At 49.2% G+C, this 21,610-nt stretch overlaps 1 protein-coding gene and 1 long non-coding RNA gene across 2 annotated transcripts; one reads left to right on the top strand and one right to left on the bottom strand.

Annotated features, from left to right (window-relative positions):
- Nucleotides 1–335: 335 nt before the first annotated feature.
- On the bottom strand, nt 336–5,734 carry LOC126034507 (uncharacterized). Its single transcript, XR_007504643.1, has 3 exons — nt 5,669–5,734; nt 4,608–5,142; nt 336–2,373 (listed from the first exon to the last, which is right to left on the bottom strand). It is a non-coding gene; the product is annotated as an uncharacterized LOC126034507 (long non-coding RNA).
- A 5,686-nt stretch (nt 5,735–11,420) lies between these two features.
- On the top strand, nt 11,421–16,548 carry LOC126034555 (cytoglobin-1-like). Its single transcript, XM_049792367.1, has 3 exons — nt 11,421–11,608; nt 13,638–13,869; nt 15,111–16,548. Exons 1-3 carry the CDS (start codon nt 11,514–11,516, stop codon nt 15,237–15,239), a joined length of 456 nt encoding a protein of 151 aa, XP_049648324.1. The 5' UTR covers nt 11,421–11,513; the 3' UTR covers nt 15,240–16,548.
- The last annotated feature ends 5,062 nt before the right edge of the window (nt 16,549–21,610 follow it).

The raw sequence follows: 21,610 nt of genomic DNA, 5'->3' as shown, positions 1-21,610 counted from the left end.
CACAGGGGAGCGGCAGGCAGAGAAAAGGGTTGGCATTCTGAGCCCTTACAGAAAACGGGCATTCTCCTTCCATTCCTCAGCCTGTCCGTTAAGGTCTAGATACTGCAACACTACCAAGGCAACGTTGAAAGTAGGGAACAGCAGCCCTGCCACTGGACTTGCCATCGACCCATGCTATTTACGTAGCAGGACGCGGACGCAGAGGGACACATTTTGCCACACACAACCCTGAACTTCCCGAAAATTTACGTTTACCAAAAAAAGCCACTTGGAACGTATTGCCAAACAACATTTGGCAATAGAGCTTTGATGCGTTTGACACACACAACTTTTTGGTCACTTGCTATTTGCTTCCTGTTGCTGCTGCTGTTCTTCCTTCAGAAATTCTACCTGTAGCCAAGTTATTCACTACTGGTTCAAGCATTTGCCTTCCTGGTATTACCAGCACATTCACAGAGGCAAGTAACTTAACTGCTCTTCTACAATTATCCAAATGACAATTACAGCCATGAAAGAGAAGGAGAGGTCAGGCAGCAGAAGAGCTCTGCAGGTTGGCACCAGTCAATATTGCACTCTCTAAAAACAAACAACAACAAAACAAAACCGTGACCCTGTATCCTCCTTTTTTTTTTTTTTCTTTCAGAGCTCATCCCTGCCTCAGCATTTTGTCTTGTCAGAGCATGAAGCGCAGGTGATCTGTACCCTGACAACTTTTGCGTGTGATGAACGCCTGTTCAGAAATAGTCCAGATCTGCAAGACTGGCGTCATTTTTATGGTTTTAATCATCATAACTCAAATTTTATTTCCTCACGCATTTGTGAGGAAACTAATTAACTTTTAGACACTGCCTCTCCTTTTTTGGGGGGGTGGGGGTGGAAATGTGTTAGAGACTGAAAAACGTTATGATTCAGAGCTCCCAACCATGAGGGAGTGGTGGAGAAATCAATGAAAGCAAAGACCAACAGCAGCAACTTCAACTGAAAGTTGGCTTTAATACGGATCATGTACTTAAGCGACTCTCCAAGTCTATGCCTCGGTCCTAGGAATGACTAGCCCTTTTTTTGGAAGGACAAACTTTTTCACTTAAAAGTCCTAGACTGAAGACTCCGCTGAACGGAATGGGGATTGTGCCACAGGACAACATGCCATCAACACTCTTAATGGGGAAGGAAAAAAGAAAAAAAAAAAAACCCAACAAATAAAAATCAAGTTTAAGTACCAGTTCCCATCATGTTTCACTCATTACATTCCTACTGGCATCTAGGTGCTCAAAAATGAACTACAGGGACACCACATATTCCTAAAAATTCAGTTATACATAAAAAAGTAAAAGGCTATTTCCAACTTGCCCATAAAATCAGCATGAACAGAGAGAAGAGAAACACTCAACCCTGAGGAAGCTAACAGGCAGCTCTGAATTTACCAGACAGGAAATTTCATTCTTTCACCTGAAACAAAAACACATCAAGGGACCAGTTCAGGAACAGGGCACGATCTGTTAACAGCAATTTTTCCATCAGCTTTTCTGCACTAGCAGCAAATTTCCCTTCTCTGTGGGTTTAACGTGGAGCATCTGTAGTGCCCTAGAACTCGCAAGCGTTTCTCTCCGCTCCCCCAGCCCGATACACGCGATTACCTGAGCAGCAAGCAGAATTAACCACGCAGGATTTTCTTCGTGTGACACAGAAGGTGACACTGGGAGAAGAGGAGACAAAGAAACGAACCTGCTTGTCACACCCAGCTAACGGTGAGAAGACAGGAGAGGATTCTGCCGGAAGGGCTCTGCACCCCAGGAGCTCCTGTTGGCGGTTTCTCTTCCCTTTGCCCGGTACTGAGGGGACGACGACACCTCGCCCGTGCCCCCTCGCAGGGGGGCTGCCCCAGGAGAGCCGGGGGACCCCCACCTCGCTTCTGCCCGCGGGAACGGACCGGGCGAGACCCTCCACGCAGAGAGAGGAGTGTGGAGTGGATTGCATCCCCGAGGGAAGAGGCCAGGCTCCGCGCTGGCAGAAGGACAACTCACCTCCCTGCTGCTCGGAGCTGCTTGCTGCAGACAGCCCTGCCTGCGCCTGGCCGCTCTTCGGCCGTGCTGGGAGCGCAGTCCGGCCGACGGACACTCCAGCGAAAAGATGCTCCAGCTAATCGCACCTCCTGCTCATTACAGCCGCAGGTACTTTTGCCTCTGCCTAATGCACACTCCAGACAGCGGACACCCCGCCTCGTTCCAGCTCCCGCTTGCTACAGTTCTCGCTCGCTGAAGCCCCAGCTCTGCACTGAAGCTCCAGCTGATTTCAGCTGCTTCTCCTTACAAGCTCCAGCTGTGTGCAACGGTCTGGGCTTTCCATAAGGCTGTATATCAACTGCTGTCAAAACTGGAGCATTAGGATTAAACATCAGAGTTACACACCAAGTAAATATCCGTTAGTTTGGGCGATTAATTACTTAACAACTATTCTGAGCAGCGCAGAAAGAAGAGCTGGACTCTAAGAGGGCACGTGGTGTCTGAAAAGCGCCTTTCCCCCCACAGACCACCGCAGATGTTGAGTTCGGCCCACTGCGTGCCGGCCTCCTGAACTTCGGCGTCTGACACAACCAGACCCCCATCTCCGGGGGGGGGGTCCATGCACCCTGCCCGCCCCCCGCTTCTCCCTGCAGCCCCCAACACCCTCCCACCCTCCTGCAAAACCAGCCAAGCCGGCTCCCGCTTTTGGCCCCCACACCAGCTGACTCAGGGACCCATTTGGGAGCCAAAAAACCCGGCTGCTGAGCCTGTTCTCAAGGCCCAAACACGCAGGGCTGGACCTCTGTTTCTGGGCCCAAAGCCGGGCAGCTCGGTCTGTTTCTGAGCCCCCACATCAGCCACGCAAGCCTGCTGTCAAGCCCCAGGAACAGAAAACTTGTTCTCCATTTCTGATCCTGCAGTGCCCACAGGTGACGCCGAGCGTCACCACCCCACAGCCCTGCACCCCCGGGGCCCCACACGTAGTTTCGGGGAGCGCTCGGGACCTGCAGAGGGCCCGGCCCCACGCCTCTGCAGGGCAGCCCCAGCACAGGCAGGGCATCGCTTCTCCATTGCCGCTTCAGGCTTTATTTCCCCGCCATCACCGGCACGGCCAGGCCCCCACCCCAAACCCCCCAGCTGAAGCACCCCTGCAGGTAGCCAGGCCCAGCCACCCGGAAAACAAGAAAACCAAAGAGGGAACAAGACAGAGACCGTGGGGAAAGGCAAGGAGAAGGACACAGAAACAGAGAGAGTGCGGGAGGGATAGGGACCAGGACAGAGATGGAGCAAGAAAGGAAAAAAGGACTGGAGGCAGAACCAAGGGAAAGAGAGACAAGGACGGGGAGCAGGACAAAGGGACGGAAGGGGGCGGGGGGGAATAGCAACGGGCTGCAGGACAGAGATGAAGGGATTAAATAGACACAGGGAGCATGACAGAAGGACAGAGAGACACAAAAGGGACAAAGAGCAGGCCAGCACTGGAGGGGAAAAAACCAACTGCGATGGGCAGTGGGAGAGAGACACGGAAAAAAATAAAAAAATACTGAGGAACAGAAAAAAGAAAGAAGCGACAGCTAGCTGGACAGGAGGACACAGTTAGAAAGGGCAGGAGAGGGAATGGGGCAGAGAAAGACAGAAAAGGTAGCACAAGAAAGCAAGGCAGAGGGACAGCAAGGTGGGGCAGGGGGGAGGGGACAGGGGTCTGGACGGAGATGGAGAAATAAGCAGCAGGGACAGAGGAAAAGAGACAGAAAGAGGGACAGGGAACATGGCAGAGAAGGAAAAATCAGGACAGCGGCAGGATGGAGATAAATAACTGGGACAGTCCTCAGGACAGAGAGGAATACGAATACGAGAAGGGAGCGGGACAAAGGGATACAGTGACAAAAGATGGGACAGGAAGCAAGACAGAGCGACAGACAAGAACAACGACAACGGGAGAGAGAGAAAGACAGAGACCATGAGAAGCACAGGGGGGTGGGGAATTTAGAAAGACAGGTATCAGGAGCCCTGCAGAGAGAGGGAGGGTGAATAAATAAGGGGCAGGAAGCAGCACAAAGGGTCACAGAGGGCAAGAGATGAACAGGAAGGAGGACGAGGACAGTGAGATCCAGAATGACAAAAATAAACAGCAACAGTGATCAAGACAAAGGGATAGAGAGAAACAGAAAGTAGGAAGAAGAGAGATAGGAAGGCAGGGACACAGAGCGGCACGTACAAGCTCAGAGAGGAAAAGAACGCCAGGGAACAGCCCAGAGAAATTGGGAGGTGGGGAAAGAGGTGGATGCAGATCAGGATGGAAAAGGAAAAAACAGTGACTGGCTGCAGGACAAAGATGAGGGGCAGGGGGTGGGTGAGAGGGAGCAGGACAAGAACACAGAGAGAAAAAGAAAGGGGGGCAGTCGAACGAGAGAGAGGAAGAAAGGGGGAGAGGAAGAGGGAGCAGGACAAGAGAATAGACACAAGAGGAGAGGCACAGGGAAGCAACATTAAAAAAAAACCAACCGTCACAGCAGCATAAGAAAGCGAGGGGGCCAAGAGAGGGGGAGGGAGGGACCGGGACACACAAGAGAAGCGACAGGGCCCCGAGGTCCCAGGACTCACCACAGCTCTCGCTCTTGTAGCTGCCAGGAGACCTTGCCAGTTCAGACGCTTCTTTCTCCTTCTCTCCTCCCTTCCTCTTCTGTAACTCCAGTCGCTTGGCTGTCCTCCGCATAACGGAACACGAGAGCCCCTCGCAGCTCTTACGAGATGAGGCCTCCTAGACACGTAGCCTCGCTCGCTCGCTCACTACGTGGCCGTACCGCGCTGCTGGTCACGCATACAGACCCTGGCGGTCTGACCTGCTGTGGACTACGAGGAGGGATCCTCCCACACCCACAGAGGCAGGGTCTCTCTGGCCTGCAGCGGGAGGCAGCTGCCAGTCAGACGGCCTTCCGTTTCTTCATCTTTACCTTTCCGTGGCGTCTCCAGCTTCAGCAGCTCCCGTCCACAACCAGTAAGTGCTCCGCCTGTCCCTCTGCGCTCCCGTGCCGCGAGGAGAGGGAGGCCGGGCAGAGACAGCCCACGCGAGCCTGAGGCTGCTGCAGTCAACGGCATCCCCGGGGACGAACGGACAACCGCGCTCACGGCGTGGCCTCTGGCAGAGGGAAAGAGGCAGCAGCGACCGTTATTACCGCAGCTCCGCCCTGGCCGGAGCCCCTCCGTCCGCAGGGGCTTCCGCGGACGGATGCCGCTCCTTCCCCGCGCCGCTGCTAACGGCACCCGCGTTAAGGGAGACTCGAGAACACCGGAGGGCCAGCTTGCCGCCCTCACGACAGGGCTCGGGGGCTGCCTGCGGCTGCAGCACAGGCTTCAGGGGAGGGGCTGCAGCTGGGGGCAGCCGCACGGGCCGAGCGGGGCCGGGGGAAGGCGCCGGGGGAGCTCCGGCGACTCGGGGAGGCGCCCGCTGGCCGCGCCTGGGGGGTGCCCGCCTCCGTCCCCTCTTCCCTTCTGTCGGCTCTCGGGGACCTGCCCGGCGCTGCCCTGGCCCGGCTCGCCTCCGGCGGACCGGGAGCCTGCCGCGGCAGCCGCTTCGCAGCTTCCCGTCCCGCCAGCCCCAGGCGGCCAGCGGGCAGGAGGCACCCGCCGCCGCCGCCCCCGCCGGAGGGGATCGCTCGCCTCACCCGCGGTCCCGGCGCTCGCCCGCTGCCGCCGACACCCGCGCCCTGCGCGCCGCCACGCCGCTCCCGCGGACCGCGCATGCGCGCCGGCCGTACGACGGCGTACGACGGCGCGCCGGAGGGCTCAGAGCCGGCGCGCGAACGCCGGTCTGCCCCACGCGCAGGAGGGCGCGCTAAGTGTCTGTCAGCAATGGAGTCATCGCTCGTTTCAAGCCTTGAAGGAAGGTCCCATAAAAGCAACACAGGGCTGGAAAATGCTTTCCACACTTATATATGTGCCTCAGCCAGCCGGACAATTCAGACCTGTGGCGTGTATCTGTGAATTGTGGGATGCAGAAGGATTGCTGGAGCTCAACTTTCCACACCCCCATCCTCTCAGCTCATAAGTTATCCCCACTGTCATTACTGATATATTTTGAGCAGTGTCCTTAGCAGAAGCTAAGTTCTAAATGAATGGCAGATGCAGATGGCCCTTTTATCCCACTGCCTAGGTCCAATTAAACAGAAACATAAAATACCTGTTTGTTGTTGGTCATGGTGTCATTCAAAGGTGGAATGTCAAGAACTTCAAATATGTTAATTGTTCTCTGCTGTATATCTTTCTCACAGGCATCAAACAGCTTCTGCAGCACAAAGACAACAGCTGATTACAGCAGAAATGACAGTGAAATGACAGGTGTATGGTGGAAAGCATGTGCTGAAACCTCATCTGCATTAGAGTAAATTGTAGGGCCACTAATTGACTGAAATACGTCTTCCATACCTCGGAAAGAAACTGTTTAATTGAGCTGTTTGCATGCTGAAGTCTGTTCTTTGGCACCTCTGGGGCCTTATCATCACAAGCAATGCTAATAATGGTCTCACCACATATGCCCTGGTCATGTACCCTGATCTGCACTCCAAGACAAACCTGTCTCAGAGGCAGCTCATGCCTGACCATGACAATGCAGTCAAACGGGAGAATGAAAATTTGGTCTGTCCTGCAGGACAGAGCTGTGATAACCAAGGCTTGAATATGCTTCAGTGACAGCTGCAAAAACATTTATGATTTTGCCCTCATATATATTCTTAATATTAAGAATCACATTACCTGAGGCAGCTCTCCAGAAATCGTAGTCGAGTAGCACCAGAATCAGACCAAACTCTTTTCTTGCTGCTCGTCCATCCATCAGGGGAAGAAAGAAATAATAAACCGCATTACAGTCAGTATGCAAGTATCCATTAAAGTCCTAAGAAATGCACAAACTAAACTTCCTTCCTCCAATTCCTGATCAGCCCATAGGGAAAAAGAATGTAGAGACCACAACTTCCCAAGGCTGTGCTTTGCCAGGTAGGTGGTTTGTGATTCTATGAGTCAGTACCAACAGTGTAAATAAAATACTCTGAAAGTATAAGCTCTGCATGTTATATGGCGCAGATCAAACAGCTTCTGTAAATTGGCTCTGGGTTCCCAATATAGCCTGGACAAAATTTGTTGCTAACTCGGAGCCCTCCTTGTGTCTGGCTTATTTGTAATCTTCTGTCCAACCTGTCCTAGCATACACCAGCTACAGCTGATCGTCACGCTAAACACTGCAATTTCTGATCACCAGACTCACCTTATTTCTGTTTTCACCTGTGCCAGCCTTTCTGTCAGATCCTGATATAAGGCCTCCAGCCTTGGAGTCTTGTCTCCGCAGGCTGATGGTTGCCACGAGGTGTCAAATGTTTGTCTCAGGAAAGAAGAAAAGGGAATTCTTGAAATGAAGGGAAAAAAGATCACATACTCTAAACAGATACCTTATAAAAGTTCTGTGAGCAGAGGTCCCATGGCTATATCCATGCTAGCAAATTGGTCAGAGCTAGGTTAAGGCTCCAGGGGGCCCCGCATACACATGGACACAGTTTTGGCACAAGTGAGCTATCAGTCCTGCACGTGATGCCTGTTCAGAGGACTTCACAGGCCCGGGTTTGCCAAATGCCAAGGTTTAACCCCAGCCGGCAACTAAGCACCACATGGCATCTCACTCCTCCCTCTCCAGTGGGATGGAGAAGAGAATCGGAAGAAAAAAAGTGATAAAAATTGTGGGTTGAGATAAAGACAGTTTAATAGGTAAAGCAAAACTCACACACACAAACAAAGCAAACCAAGGAATTCATTCCCCACTTCCCATGGGCAGGCAGGTGTTCAGCCATCCCCAGGAAAGCAGGCCTCCATCACGCCTAACAGTGACTTGGGAAGACAAATGCTGTAACTCCGAACATCTCCCGTTCCTTCTTCTTCCCCCAGCTTTATATGCTGAGCATGGCATCCTATGGTCTGGAATATCCCTTGGGTCAGTTGGGGTCAGCTGTCCCGGCTGTGTCCCCCCCCCAAATCCTTGTGCCCCCCCAGCCTGCTCGCTGCTGGGGTGCGGTGAGAAGCAGAACAGCCCTTGGCTCTGCGTATGCACTGCTCAGCAGTAACAAAAACATCCCTGTGTTATATACACTGTTTTCAGCATAAATCCAAAACATAGCTTCATACTAGCTACTGTGAAGAAAATTAACACTATCCCAGCCAAAACCAGCACACCAAAAACAGAAGGAGGTTTTGAGCAGTCATTAGGGTGGATGAAGTGGGTAAGATACAGGGACAACTCCTGAAAAACAAGTTCAACCCAGACCTGCAGAGTGTGGGGAACAGCAAATGCAGGTGGCTGTTCTGCTGAAACCAACTTTGCAACGTATGGGTGTGGGTTTTTTTTAATAGAGAAGAACAAAGCTCTATGTTCTCAAGGTAATCTTTTATTTCTACAACTGCTCTGTGTCATGTTTCCTAATGAAGATCCCCAAATACCAACTATTATTGCAGACACAATCCCAGGTTGAGGTGCTCCTGCAGCTCGGATACACGTGGAACAGACAGCAAGCTCCTTCCTGCAACCAGGCAACATCAGAGAAATCCTAAGCATGAGGCTTCACCATAAGTTTATGCTAATGCAAGTCTTCACAGCTGCTGCAAGGGCCTGTCCTGCCTCCCTCTCTCAGCACCTCCTCTCTTCCCTCCCGCTGAAACGGATTTTGGTTTTGTTTACTTGGATGGATTCCTTCCCAGTTAAATCACTTCATTTCCAGTCTACCACTGCGGACACTTTTTTTTTCCTTTAAACTCAACAATCCAGTGTAAAATCTGCATTTAAGTCAGTCTTTCCCTGCAAAACTGATGAGCTTAGAGACCAAGTCCCTGAAGTCCAGGATCTGTTACACTATTTATACCGTTCTTTCCAATTTTGCTACCTCTTACATCGATTTAAGATCTGCCTGACCCTTTGGAGCTGAACCTGAGCTGAATTTGAGGAAATTAACCATCCCTGTGATGGATAGGAAGGATAGGAAGTAGAAAACAGAGCTTTTACTGAAATATTTCACAGTCAGGAAATGTTTCCAGTCCTTCATTGCAACACCCCAAGGGACTTTGTAGAAGTATCCAGACCTACTAAGGTTAAACTTAGTAAGTTTAGCCAGAGATACCCCCTGTGCAACCTACCTGCTGCCTTCTGCAGTCATCTCTCTAGGATCAGCACCCTTACACAGTCCTTCAAACACCCCCATTCTGCTGAAGGAAGAAATCTCAGGTGTATCCATGCTTTTACAGCAGCAGAAAATATTTGCTGAAATGAGTGGCAGCACAGGGGACTGTGCTGCCAGGAGCACAGGAAGCTACTGCAAGTGTCAGGCACTTTCTTGCTTTCACAAAGGAGCTTTTCTGCTATAAATAACAGAAACAAGCCCTTCCTTTTTACAGGAAAAGGCACTGTTTTCTTTGCACTGTATCTGGTACCACACCTTCCTCCAGTCAATAAAGTCAGGGGAGGGGGCGAGGGCTTCACCCTGCAATGTCAGCCAGAGCAGTTTCAGTTTCACCCCAGTCCCATCTGTTTACTCCTCTGTAGCTCCCCAAGCCACACTACCATCAGCCATGGCCAGCAAGTCAGTCTTCATTGTCGCTATAGATTTTGGCATGTCCTACAGTGGGTGGTGTTTTTCCCTTGCTCCAGGTACAGACCGCATCTGCCAGGTGTACTGGGGAACAGAGGAAGGGATCAAGACCCCAAAGACTCCCATGTGCATCTTGTTCAACCAGAAGTTCAGGAAGTTTGGCTGTGATGAAGTACAACAGCCTGCCCTCCAGAGAAGGTGACAACGAGTACTTCTTCCGGAAATTCAAGATGAAGCTGTAGGTTGAATGGTTACTGCTAATGAGAGTCAGAACTGTTCGTTTATTTGAGGAGTGTGGGTTAGAGGAATTGGTGAAAAAGGTCTGAGTAAATCTGGTTGATGAGGATGAGTGAATGGAAATCAAAGAGCATTTTGATGAACTGAAGAAATTATTTATTTTCTTTAATTAGCCAAAGGTTTCACAGGCCCTTCCTTTATGATGCTGTTCATTAGCTAAAGACAATAAAACCTGACGGCACACCTCAGTGAAGCCAAATACTTGTTCTTAATGAAAAGCTGCCCTCGGTCCTCAACAGGGAACAAGTGAAGCTTCCTGTAATTCAAAGGAGGTGGGCAACCTCGGGATCACCCTGTTTCATACCTCCCTCTACCTTGTCTCTCCCCCCCTCAAATGGTATGCTGAAGCTAATTTAAAGGTGGCTAGCTGTGAGACTGCAACCACCACTTTCCTTCTGCCCCGGGGTCTCAGTCTGGTTTTGCTCGGCATGCTGCACATTTCCCCCTCGTGCCTGTTTCCTTCCCTCCTCTAAACCATCCTGAACAATACAAGGTTTTGTCTGCGCTCGGCATCCAGCAGCAGCAGCAGTTCCCCAAGCCCCTTAGCCTTTATTTCGTGTGCATGCTCTGGACTTAACCAGAACATTCCTGCCAGAGGTTAAGCCCAGGCGCCGTGTGGATAATCCAAGATTTTTTTTGCCTCCGGTTCCAAGTGACCGACCGTGACGATAATGGGCCCGTAGGTGCTGTCTGCATCTCACCCTGGCCTTTCTCCTGCCCCTTATCTCTCTCCCTCCCAGGCAGGTAGGGCTTAGGGATAGGACAGAGATCCCAGCTGCAAGCCAGAAGGATTAGGGTAGCGAAATGCCTGTGCTCCTGACCTGGCTGTCCTGCACCATTTATCTTTTGCGTTAAAATGAGGTGGCTTTCCAGGGCACTGCAGCCATGGATGCTGTGCCCATGCTGCCGTCACCATCCCCACAACGCTGTCATTTTGGGCTGGCAATGCCTCCCACTCGCCAAGTACCAAGGCCAGGAGCAGCTGCAGGGGAGGCCTCTGCTAAACCATAGAGCTAGGGGGAAAGCAGTGACGGTGGCACGAAAGCAGGACTGGAGAGAGTTGCTGGAGCTGGAAACGGGATAATTGGACTGAAGGACCAAGAAGTGCTGGGAAGAGGGGACAGCAGGGCACCATGGCTCCCACAGCACAGCAGTGGTCTTGGGAGCAAACCAGGAAAATTAGTGCTTGGGCAAGGATCGCCTTCAGAAAAGAGAAGCCAAGCACTGGCCTTGGCAGGGGTGAGAGGGGAGGAGAGCTGATATTTTTCTTCCCCACTGAAAACTCCCTTTTTTCCCTTCTCTCCTCAGACAGTGAGATCTTTGCTCTGGCACCTGATGCCATGGCGAGAATGCTAGTCCTCCCTCCTCATGTGGTTAGTTTCTTTCCTGATTAAAAGTGATTAGGCAGTGCTAAAGCCTGCAGAAATGTGTCCAAGGGGAACAGAGACAAAGACTCCATTCAAGATCTCTTAAATCCCTGGGGCAGTATTTAGAGACCCCCGAGGAGAGAACTGGAGCAGAACCATCCCACCAGGACCTCCCTGTCCTTCTCCCTCCTGCTGCACCCTTCGTTGCCAACGTCTCCTCCACAATGTCATTCTCTGAAGCAGAGGTGCAAAGTGCCCGCAGCGCCTGGGAGAAGATGTATGTGGATGCTGAGGACAATGGGACAACTGTGCTGGTCAGGTAAGGACAGACCCCATCCCGCTGCTACCCCAGAGGGTTGAAGGAGGAACAGCAAGAAGGATGGAGTTACCACCTAGGAGCACATGTTGATGTTTTTCATGCAGCCCTTGCTGGGAACATTTTGATTTGCTGTGGTTCATCCCACCACAGGGAGGAAATGGGGAAGAGGAGAGATCCACACAAAGAAAAGTAAAAGGAAAGGGGGAAGGGGGTGGGAAAGGAAGAAGAGACGAGAACAATTTCTTCACCCATTTAAGGTAAAGAAAAGAAAGTGTGGTATGAAAGAGAATGGGAACAAAACATGGGCCCTCTTTCCCTCTTCCCCTTTACCTCTAAACATCTTTAATGATTTTTTTTTTTAACTTGCATGTCCTCAATATTTTTCTTCTGATTCTCTTTCAGCCTTTCCAGTCCAGAGCCCATCTATTTCATTGTATCGTACCCTTCCTGTTGGCTTTCCTCTCTTAGTTTTCAGTCTGTTTTCCTCTTCTTCCATAAGACAGAAGCTTCTTCTATTCACCTTTCACATATCCCTCTCTCAGCTGGGACTTACATCTCCTCCATATGCACTGATCAGTCTAAATACTATTTCTGGTTATCATACCTTTACCACTGCCTCTGGCTTTCTTGTATATCACATCTTGTGCCTGGATCAGCCTCAAAAAGTGATATGCACTGCTCTTTCCTTCTGCAGCCTGCACAACCTGAGGACAGTTAGGGTCAGAAACGCAGCTATAAAATGCTAGTAGCACCCAGTGGCTTGGCTCACTGGGGTAGTTTACTCCAGGGTTTTGCCTTAGTGTCCTACACCCTCAGCCCTGCCTTTAGAGAAGTTCTGGGGTCCCCAGTACAAGAGAGACATGGACATACTGGAAAGAGTACAATGAAGGGCCACAAAGATGATGAAGGGACTGGAGCATCTCTCCTATGAGGAGAGGCTGAGAGAGCTGGGGCTGTTTGGTGTGGAGAAGAGAAGGCTCGGGGGGGGGGGGGGGGGTGGATCTTATCTATGCATATAAAAACCTGAAGGGAGGGTGCAAAGAAGACAGAGCCAGGCTCTTCTCAGTGGTGCCCAGTGACAGGATCAGAGGCAATGGACACAAACTGAGAGACAGAAGTTTCCCTCTGAACATCAGCAGACACTTTTTCACTGTGAGGGTGACTGAGCACTGGCACAGGTTCCCCTGATAGGTTGTAGAGTCTCCATCCAAAAGCTGTCTGGACATGGTCCTGGGCAACCAGCTTGACCAGGGAGTTTGGACCAGATGACCTCCAGAGATCCCTTGAAGGCCAACCATTCTGTGACTCTGTGAAATGCAATCTGGAATTTGCTATTGCTATTTCAGCTGGATAACTGGCTTACAGAATGGAGTAAACCACTTTTTTAAGAGCTTGATGAAGATAACTGCAATTGATGTATTATAACAGGCAATTCCTTTATGCGTAGCATTGAATTGTGCTACTTTTGAATAAAAGAAATGAGCAGTACCCAGTACTCAAACAACAATCCATCACAGGCAGTAAGAAAGCTTTGGGATGGACTCTAGGAAGGGGTTAATTAACAAAACCAGTAGTAGGGTTTCTCCATGAAAACACCTACCAAGGGCACAGTGAACATATCTGCTGTCCAGAACATCTTTGGGAATATCGTGCTGTCACACTCACCCTGTGTGAACAGACTCCAAATTCTCTGTGGATTTTATCTCTACCTAACACTGAGTCAACACTGAGGAAGTGTTTACTTTAGAAGCAGCGGAATAAATTCAGGCTAGGTGGGTTTTAAGGCGGAGTGAGCAAAGGGAAATGCTCTGGGGAGAGGCGAGGGAGGGGACAGGGTGCTGAAGGCACAGGGACTGTGCACAGATGGGAAGGGCAAAGGAGAACCAAGAAATGCAGGGCAAAGAGGTGTCTGTTGTAATAAAGAGAACAAAAAAGGATGATAAATGCATAAGACAGGGCCTGGAACATGAAGCCATATCTGCACTGATGCCTTGGTCCACAAATTAGGACGTCTCTCGTTTCTCAACAGGATGTTTACCGAGCACCCAGACACCAAGTCCTACTTCACACACTTCAAAGGCATGGACTCCGCCGAAGAGATGAAACAGTCAGATCAGGTCAGGGGCCATGGCAAGAGGGTTTTCACTGCCATCAATGACATGGTGCAACACCTGGACAACTCCGAGGCTTTTCTTGGGATATTGAACCCACTCGGCAAGAAACATGCCACGCAGCTGAAGATTGACCCCAAAAACTTTAGGGTGAGCCAGCAGCCCTCTTCCCAAGGGGTGTAATTGTGATGAGAGGATGTCTTCCCCTTTGAGGGGTAGACATGAGGAAAACAGGCTTGTATATATAAATATATATATATGCTTCAGAGAGCGGAGATGGTGGAAGGTGAGATGGTTGATGACAGAAGATAGCAGGAATGAGAGATCTGGCATCTGTTGGGAAGGCGGCTATGCAGCTGATGTGATGCAGGCAGGTCTGCTCAGGTGGGAGCTGCAGAGCTGCCCATGAGTTGTAGTGGGTTTTCTCAGTACTACATGATCCCCATGCTTGTCATTTAATAATAAGACACAGAAAAGCAGCTTAACGCTGGCTGGACTTCAGTCCTTGATGTCTATTTTTCTCTAGTAACAGGAACCGAGCTCTTCTGGGACAACTAAACCAGCTGTTATTGAGCAACAATTGTAACAGCATTGCCATCACTAAACAAACACAGAAAATAAATACAGGATCAAATGACTTGCCCAAGTCCACCTAAGGTCACTAGCAGAATCCATTTATAACTATTTTGTCTGCCTTACGCAGCACAAAATGCAAAAAAAACCGAGGCACCTTTTGGCAAACGTCACTCAGGCACCAGGAAGGTGATTTCCAAAGCAGCGGGCCCAATTTTCAATAAGTGGCAGAATAAGTGAGGATTTCTGCCTGGAGAGATTCTGAAAAGACTTTTTCAGGGTAAAGATGCACACAAAATAATGCTGCACAGAAAAGGAGTTGGCATTTCAAAGTATACCAGCTACCTAGTGACTGTAAAGACAAACAAACCCTCATTGCTACAGAGTGCTAGATAGCTAACAAGCAGGAAAGATTAGGAAGAAACTTACCCCCCCAAGCCATGTATTCCATAGGTGTCCAACATGGGGCTCCTCGTGGCCTTAAACTTGGGACTGTCTACTGTCAGGAGGATTGCTGTAGATGGACCAAGTGAACTGGTCCTATACAGCTGTCTGAGTGAGAGACGGGTGCAGTCAATATTAACTAGATACAGGATAGCTGAAGAAACCAGCAGCACTGACTACATTGTTTGGTGAATTCTATAATGCACCTAATTTTCCATGACCTATTACAAGCTCTGCATGCTATATGGTGCTGAATTTTTCTTGTACCCCTTTCCACCCTCCAAGAATCCCAACTAAAAATATATATTTTGTTCTTATGCTTCTAATGTGGAGGAAAGTTCACACTGGTTATTTCTTCCCTTCTCCTTGTTTAGATTATCTGTGACATTATCTTGCAACTGATGGAGGAGAAATTTGGCGGAGACTGCAAAGCTTCCTTTGAGAAGGTGACCAATGAAATCTGCACTCACCTGAACAATGTCTACAAAGAGGTGGGTTGGTGAGAATGTGCAACCTCCAGGCTCTTCAAACGTCTCGCCAGCACTGATTTGCTGCTTTTGGGCCTCCAGACCTAGTTGGAAGAATGAAAAAGTAAAAAAAAAAAAAAAAAGGCAAGAAAAAGGCTTATATAATGTAGATATCAACGTCAATAATTTCCTTAGCAAACTGAGTTTCTACAGCTAAATAAAACCTGCAGATACATCAAAGCCAACCAACAAATCCTGATGTGCTTTGCAGCTTCAGTGCTCCAGGTGGGTTCCTCTGGCCACTGTCCTTGAAGACCAGATTGTAAGACAATGACTTTAAGCTTGCTATTCCTAAGAGAAAGACTTGCTCCTTCCAGCAGCACCAGCCCAGAGAGTCACCAGCAGCTCTTTATCTCAGCTACCACCTCTCCATCCTCATGAATGATGAGCAGAAGACCATTTTGAAGCATCTCCAGGGACTTTGTAGGGGTCATTATTTAAGAGGCACGGGTGTTGTTTCATGTTTGAACTAAATCAGTGGCGTATGGGAAAGACTAATGTCTGAGAAAGACTCGGGGAAAGTCCCATCCTGCATGAGCCAGCGGAGTTCCCCAACCTTGGGAGAGGTTTCTCAGAGTAGCTTTCAGTGCAAGGGATGGCAACACTGAATGTGGTCACCAGTGGGTCCCTCTGGGCAGGGATTAGCATCTCCAGTGCGTGGATTTCACGGTGCTACTGCCAGCAAATGTCTCTGGCCACTTACCCAGGAGAGGGCAATAGTATCGAGCTCACTAGCTCCTATGCTACTCGCAATGCATCCAGCTGAGGGAGGTTGCTGCCTCACTGAGTGGGCAGTGTGGTGGGCTTAGCTCAGCATGGGATTTCTACAGCACTGCCCTCATCCTGTCCTGTCACACAGCCTGAGCCTCCCTTCAGTGGTAATTGAGTCCTGAAATACTTAATTGCTTTTCCTTGCATTCCTTAGACGTGGTGAAATAATCAGCTAATAACTGCAAATAACCACATGCCGTTTTGCTTCAGTGTAGCGCAATAAACGCAGAGAAAGCAGATGCGTCCTCTCGTTTGTAGCATGGAAAAGGCATTTGCAATGTGCAGCAGTGGTAGCTGGTTACAGTGCACGGTTGCTGGTGGTACTGGGGGGGTTTACCAACACCAGCTCAAGCTCCCACCCAGGCACCCATCACACTTGCCAGTAATCAGGCTCCTTGGGTAGAGGGAAGGGAAGCTTTTCACTTGACCATGAAACAACAGTTTTGTAAACAGCTAAAAATGCAGAATTCTCCTTCACTTGTGTCGTGTCCTCCTTCACTTGTGTCCACAACTTGATGCGTAGCTTTCCTTACCCATCCCATTTGTTTGGCAGAGGATGCTGAAATCCCAAAGTCCAAAAGATGAACTCTTGATGGAGGGGAGGATGGGGCAGGCTGCTTTATTTGATTTAGTGCTTTAGTCAGCTCAGGGAGAAGGGGAAGCATATTGCATAGCATCGTCAAGTATTGTAAGAAAAGAACAAGACTTGTAAAAAAATATTTATAGTCTCAAATCCCTTTGAGGGCATACAAGTAGTTAACACTCTGAAAAGCTTAAAGTAATTTCCCCTTTTTATTTACTTGCTTTAATGCACATTAAGAGCACTATTTGCCATGACAACGGTTAGCTGTAATGACATGCTTGTCATTGCCATAGACACCCTGGGCTGACAGGGGCCTGACAACACTGGCCAATGGTTTAAAGCTCTTGTGTTTCCTGCTCCTGTGATGGAGAGAGGCATAGCAAAAGTAAAGCATGTGGGACTGTCATGGTTTAACCCCAGCCAGCAACTAAGCACCACGCAGCCGCTCACTCGCTCCCCCCCCCGAAACCAGGACAGAAGCAAACCAAACTCAGGCTTAAGTAAAGCCGGAGTTATTTTTTAAAATCCATTTACAAAGGGGGGGAGGGGCACATAAAAATTTAAGAATTTGTGTGATGTGAGTGGTTTAGGAGTACATGGCCCTTTTTTTGTTTGTTTATCTGAAATTTCAAAGGACAGCAGGAAACCTTCCCAAGAGAGCATAGATTAGATGACATCTTGAGACTGAGGATACCTGAGCTGAGTTCCCAGTTTTCCAGTAGCCTCACTCCACAATCCTGCCTGACTTCCCTTGTACCTCACTATGCCTCGGCAAAACAGCAACATTCACATACTTGGGAGGCAAACCGAACACACTCTTTACTTACCAAACTGGTAAATACATGGTACTATACATACTGTATGCATTCTGAAGGATAACTTTGATCCTGTGAAGAGAAACCTAAAGGAAACATCATACCTAAAGGTAGCAGGAAGAGATTTCCCGTGGAGCACCACCAGTGAGTGGGACCAAAGCCCTCACACCAAGCTTCATGGTTTTCTTACAGCTGTGGGACAACAGGAAGGTCTTGGTGAGAGAACAAACCTGTGACATAGCACGGATAGTATTACAAGTGCCTGTGACAGGTTAAATCAGCTAAGTGCTGTGGAGTTGTCTTTGTGTCTGACCTAAACCAGAACAGTGCAAACATATGGAAAATATTGAGAAAGGGAAAAAGGAGTGAGAGGGAGCTCATGGAGGAAGTTATCACTTCGGCTAGTAAAATCAAAGTCCTTTGCCAGTCATGTTGCTGGAGAAAAAAAAGCATCCCCACAAGCAAAACTTGACCTTGTAGAAACAACCAAACGCTTTCCTGATTCAAAATATTACCTAAATACTGTAAAAACACATATGTACTTAAATTCAGTTCATCAACTTCATTGAGTGAACTCAGACCTTCCAATGGGGGCAGATTTGGGAAAGAACAAGGAATAGACAATAAATAAAGGATCACAGGCAAAGAGATGAGAGAAATTTAACTTGAAAAACTTCAGTCACTGTGCTGACAAAGGAGAAACTTACCCAGAGGAAGGTGTATGTGCAAGGAATCCCTGCGCAAATACAAATCAATGTTGGGGTAAAATCCAAGAGTCCGGTGGTGCGCGACAGCATCACCAAATCACTCTGAGACAAGGGCTATGAACATAACCAAGGCAATTTGAAATGACATGGAGTGTTGTACAAAAGTAGTTAACCTAGCTGTTGAGTCATTTAGGCCTAATAATTTTCTTGCTAGAGTCTGAGCCAAGCAGCCTTCCTGCCCCTGCCTGGAGCACGGACAGTAGAGAGGCTCAGCGAGGTGAGCAAGGAGGGGGAGGTTGTCTCGGATACCCTGGGGGCTGCCCAGAGATGGGACTAAAGACCTTGCAGAGGATTTGGGGAAGCTTCTAGGAAATCCTTCTAGCAGGGCCCAGAGGAAAACCCTTCCTCGCATCCACTCTTGCTGCTGGAAGGCTGTTTGCATTATTGGTGGTTGAAGTGAAGGGCTGCTTGAGCTCCTTTGCTGTAGAGTTGTGGGCATAGGTATATGGATATATCCCCCAGAGGTGTTGCTTTACACTGAAAGAATAGGGGCTTCTTCTAGATGCTGTTTAAAACACCTGGTGATGGGTCGAAGGTGGTGAGGGTACAGCCCAGACAGGAACATAGTGGGAACAGCAATGTTTTTACCCCATGCTCAGTGCCAGGGCAATCACTTCTGTTAGAGCTGGGGGGGAGCAGGGGAGCCCCATTAGACCTTCAATTCACCTTCCTGCTTAAACAGAAGGTACCACAAGGCTTGTAATGGCACAATGCGCGATGAGAAAGGACTGCTGCCTATGGAAGATCATACTGAGATATGACAAGTGAATTGTAACATCTAAATCAGCACTAGGAGCCAGCGGTCCCTGGAAGAACAGAACAGCCACTGAATTCAAATACCTATCTGTCAGGCATAGCACTCGGGCATCTCATAAAAGCACAGGTGTGACTCATGCTGCAAACCAAACCAAAAAAGCCCCCAGACCTATTCTAAACTTCTCAGTTTTCAACATTGCAAACTCTTTTTTTTTTCTCTTTCATTACAATAGCTTGGTTTAGGAAAAGGGGATGTTAGAGAAGATGTATTTTTTTTCTTTACCTTTGCTAAAGCTAATACTGAGATAATGAGTATTTGTAATTAGAATATCACTGAGGCTCAGTCAACCTTATATGCCATACCAGAGCATTTTTGGCTTATGCAGTGAGGTGGGTTAGAGCCAGTTCAGGGCACGGTTATAGTGGTCAGATTGCACACGGTCAGTACCAAACAAGCCTGATGCACACAGGAGTGATCTTTTTCTGGTGTGAGCCAGCTGCATCCTAGACTGAATCATTTGCTTACTCAGTGGACAGTAGAAATGGCAGTCCTGTTGTACTGCAAGAATATTTTGTATGGTTGCTTTGGAGAGCCCAGGCTTCTGCTTCTGGCATCCCTGGAAGCACTTCACCAGGAGGAAGCACCACTGTGGTGTCTCTCTCACAGGCAGCAACATGGTGCTTCATTCCACCCCCCTGCCCTGCCCAACTCCATGGGAGCAGACAAATCAGGAGCATGCTGCTGGTGACAGGGGTGCTGCTTATCTCGATCCAGCCTCCCCAGGCTGTCCACCAAGGACACTTGGCAGCCACTGACCACTGCCATCAGGCAGAGCAGGCTGATCCTGACATGGTGCTGAGACTTCCCATTAGCACGAACAACCAGCAGAGCTTTGTACAGGGTTACAAGCAGAGTCAGAGTTTTAGGACAAGGAAGAACATTGGAGCTGACATCTGCATTATGGTCCTACCGACTATCAAGGCAGCAGTTGCTGTAGCCTGTTGGAAATCAGCAGTTCTTTACTCCCATTGCTCTGTTGCAAACCAGTTTGAGCTCAGGAAGATGGCAGCAATTTGAACAGTTACAGTAGTTGAATGCAAAGTCCCCAACCCACTTATCACCTTCTAGTGATGGATACACAGAGGCTCGAGCAGGCCTTTGATGCTGGCGATGCCTGACGGACAGCACTGTGAAAGTTGCCTTCTTTGCAGCCTCTCTGAGCCAGCACCAGGAACGATTTCTAACCTGTGTGCTCCTAACTGAGCATCAGCACCAATACAGTCAGCTTTTGTCAGCTCATTTCAGCCTGAGAAAGGGCTGTACAGCCACGGCAGTTCCTGCTATCCTTCAGGCCCTTTTTGACCTTGCCCGTGTCCAGCCCTTCTTTGTTGCTAGCTAATCCCGATTCCCCGCTGGTGCATTTCCTAGGACACTGCTTGCTTGCAGTGCTCTGCACAGCACCACCGAGAACCTGGGGAAGCAATTTGGGACTGCAGTTTCCCCAGCAACAGGAGGTGAAAAGCCAGAGCCAGGAGAGACAAGTCAGGAGAGAGTTTTCTAATTGCCTACTGACTGTTGATTATGTGCCTACAGGAAGGAAAGCAGGGATAAAGAGGAGAGCCTGGACTAGAAACAAACATTTCTTCCTCTCTTCCCTTGTATTTCCAGCTGCTGATATAATTCCTGCCCAGCAGTCCACTGCTTCCCAGTTTTGCAGGCTGCAGTGAAAGATGGATCTCGGGTCTTACTGAGAAGAAGAATTAAAGAATTGCATCAGCAGTAACAGTGCAAGAATTTATGAAGCAGCAAATAGAAAAAAAACCCCAATCAAAGCAACAAACCAAAAAGCAAGAGCCATACAGGACTGAATGAAGAGTGAATTAACACTTTTTATAAGCCACTGCATCAGGAGAAACTAACCTCTATTGTTTGCTGAATGGAGGACAACTATACTGAGGAAGGTGGCTCAAGAAATATGAGATGGACAATAGTAAACCCGGGGGGTTATCAGGTGCTGCAGACCCTTACACAACACCCTGCACACTGCCATCACCTCTGGTGCGTAGCTCATTCTGCATTTATATTGTTTAATGCTGACTGCATCTGCAATCTGCTTGAATCAGTAACAGCCCTGGAGGAGGCAGCACACGCATCTCACCCGAGTCATCTTCAGCACCACAGGAGGTTCTTCTTGTGATACTGTGTTCCTATAGCTAAAATAATTCATTCGGATGTACCCACCCATGCCCTTAGGATCTTGCATCGGCCCCAGGTGTCTTTAAGACAAGTTGCTACCATTCTCCCTTCAGCTAAATACATAATCCCTGTCCCAAGGCTATTTCGAGTTTGCACAATCATCCATTTGCATTGGCTTAGGGAGTTGGTTCGCCTATTTTCTCCTGCTGCCCTGGGGGCAGGATGGAAGGTGCCTCAAAGGCACCAACTGGTGCAAGATAGGTTGGACAGATAGATGGGCTCTAGGGCCAGGGTTTGCATTATAGCAACAGGAGGATAAATCCCAGATTCCCCACCTGACGAAAGGCAAGACGGACTGATAGGAACAGCCTCCTCCACCAGCTTCAGTGGCAAGCTGGATGGGTAATGCGATACGGCTGCATGAGGCCAAGCACCTCTTTGCTTGGAAATGTCACTGT

The sequence above is a fragment of the Accipiter gentilis genome, chromosome 34, assembly GCF_929443795.1.
Source record: "Accipiter gentilis chromosome 34, bAccGen1.1, whole genome shotgun sequence".
In the NCBI taxonomy this organism is placed as follows: Eukaryota; Metazoa; Chordata; class Aves; order Accipitriformes; family Accipitridae; genus Astur; species Astur gentilis.
This window is presented reverse-complemented; position numbering and strand designations above follow the sequence as displayed.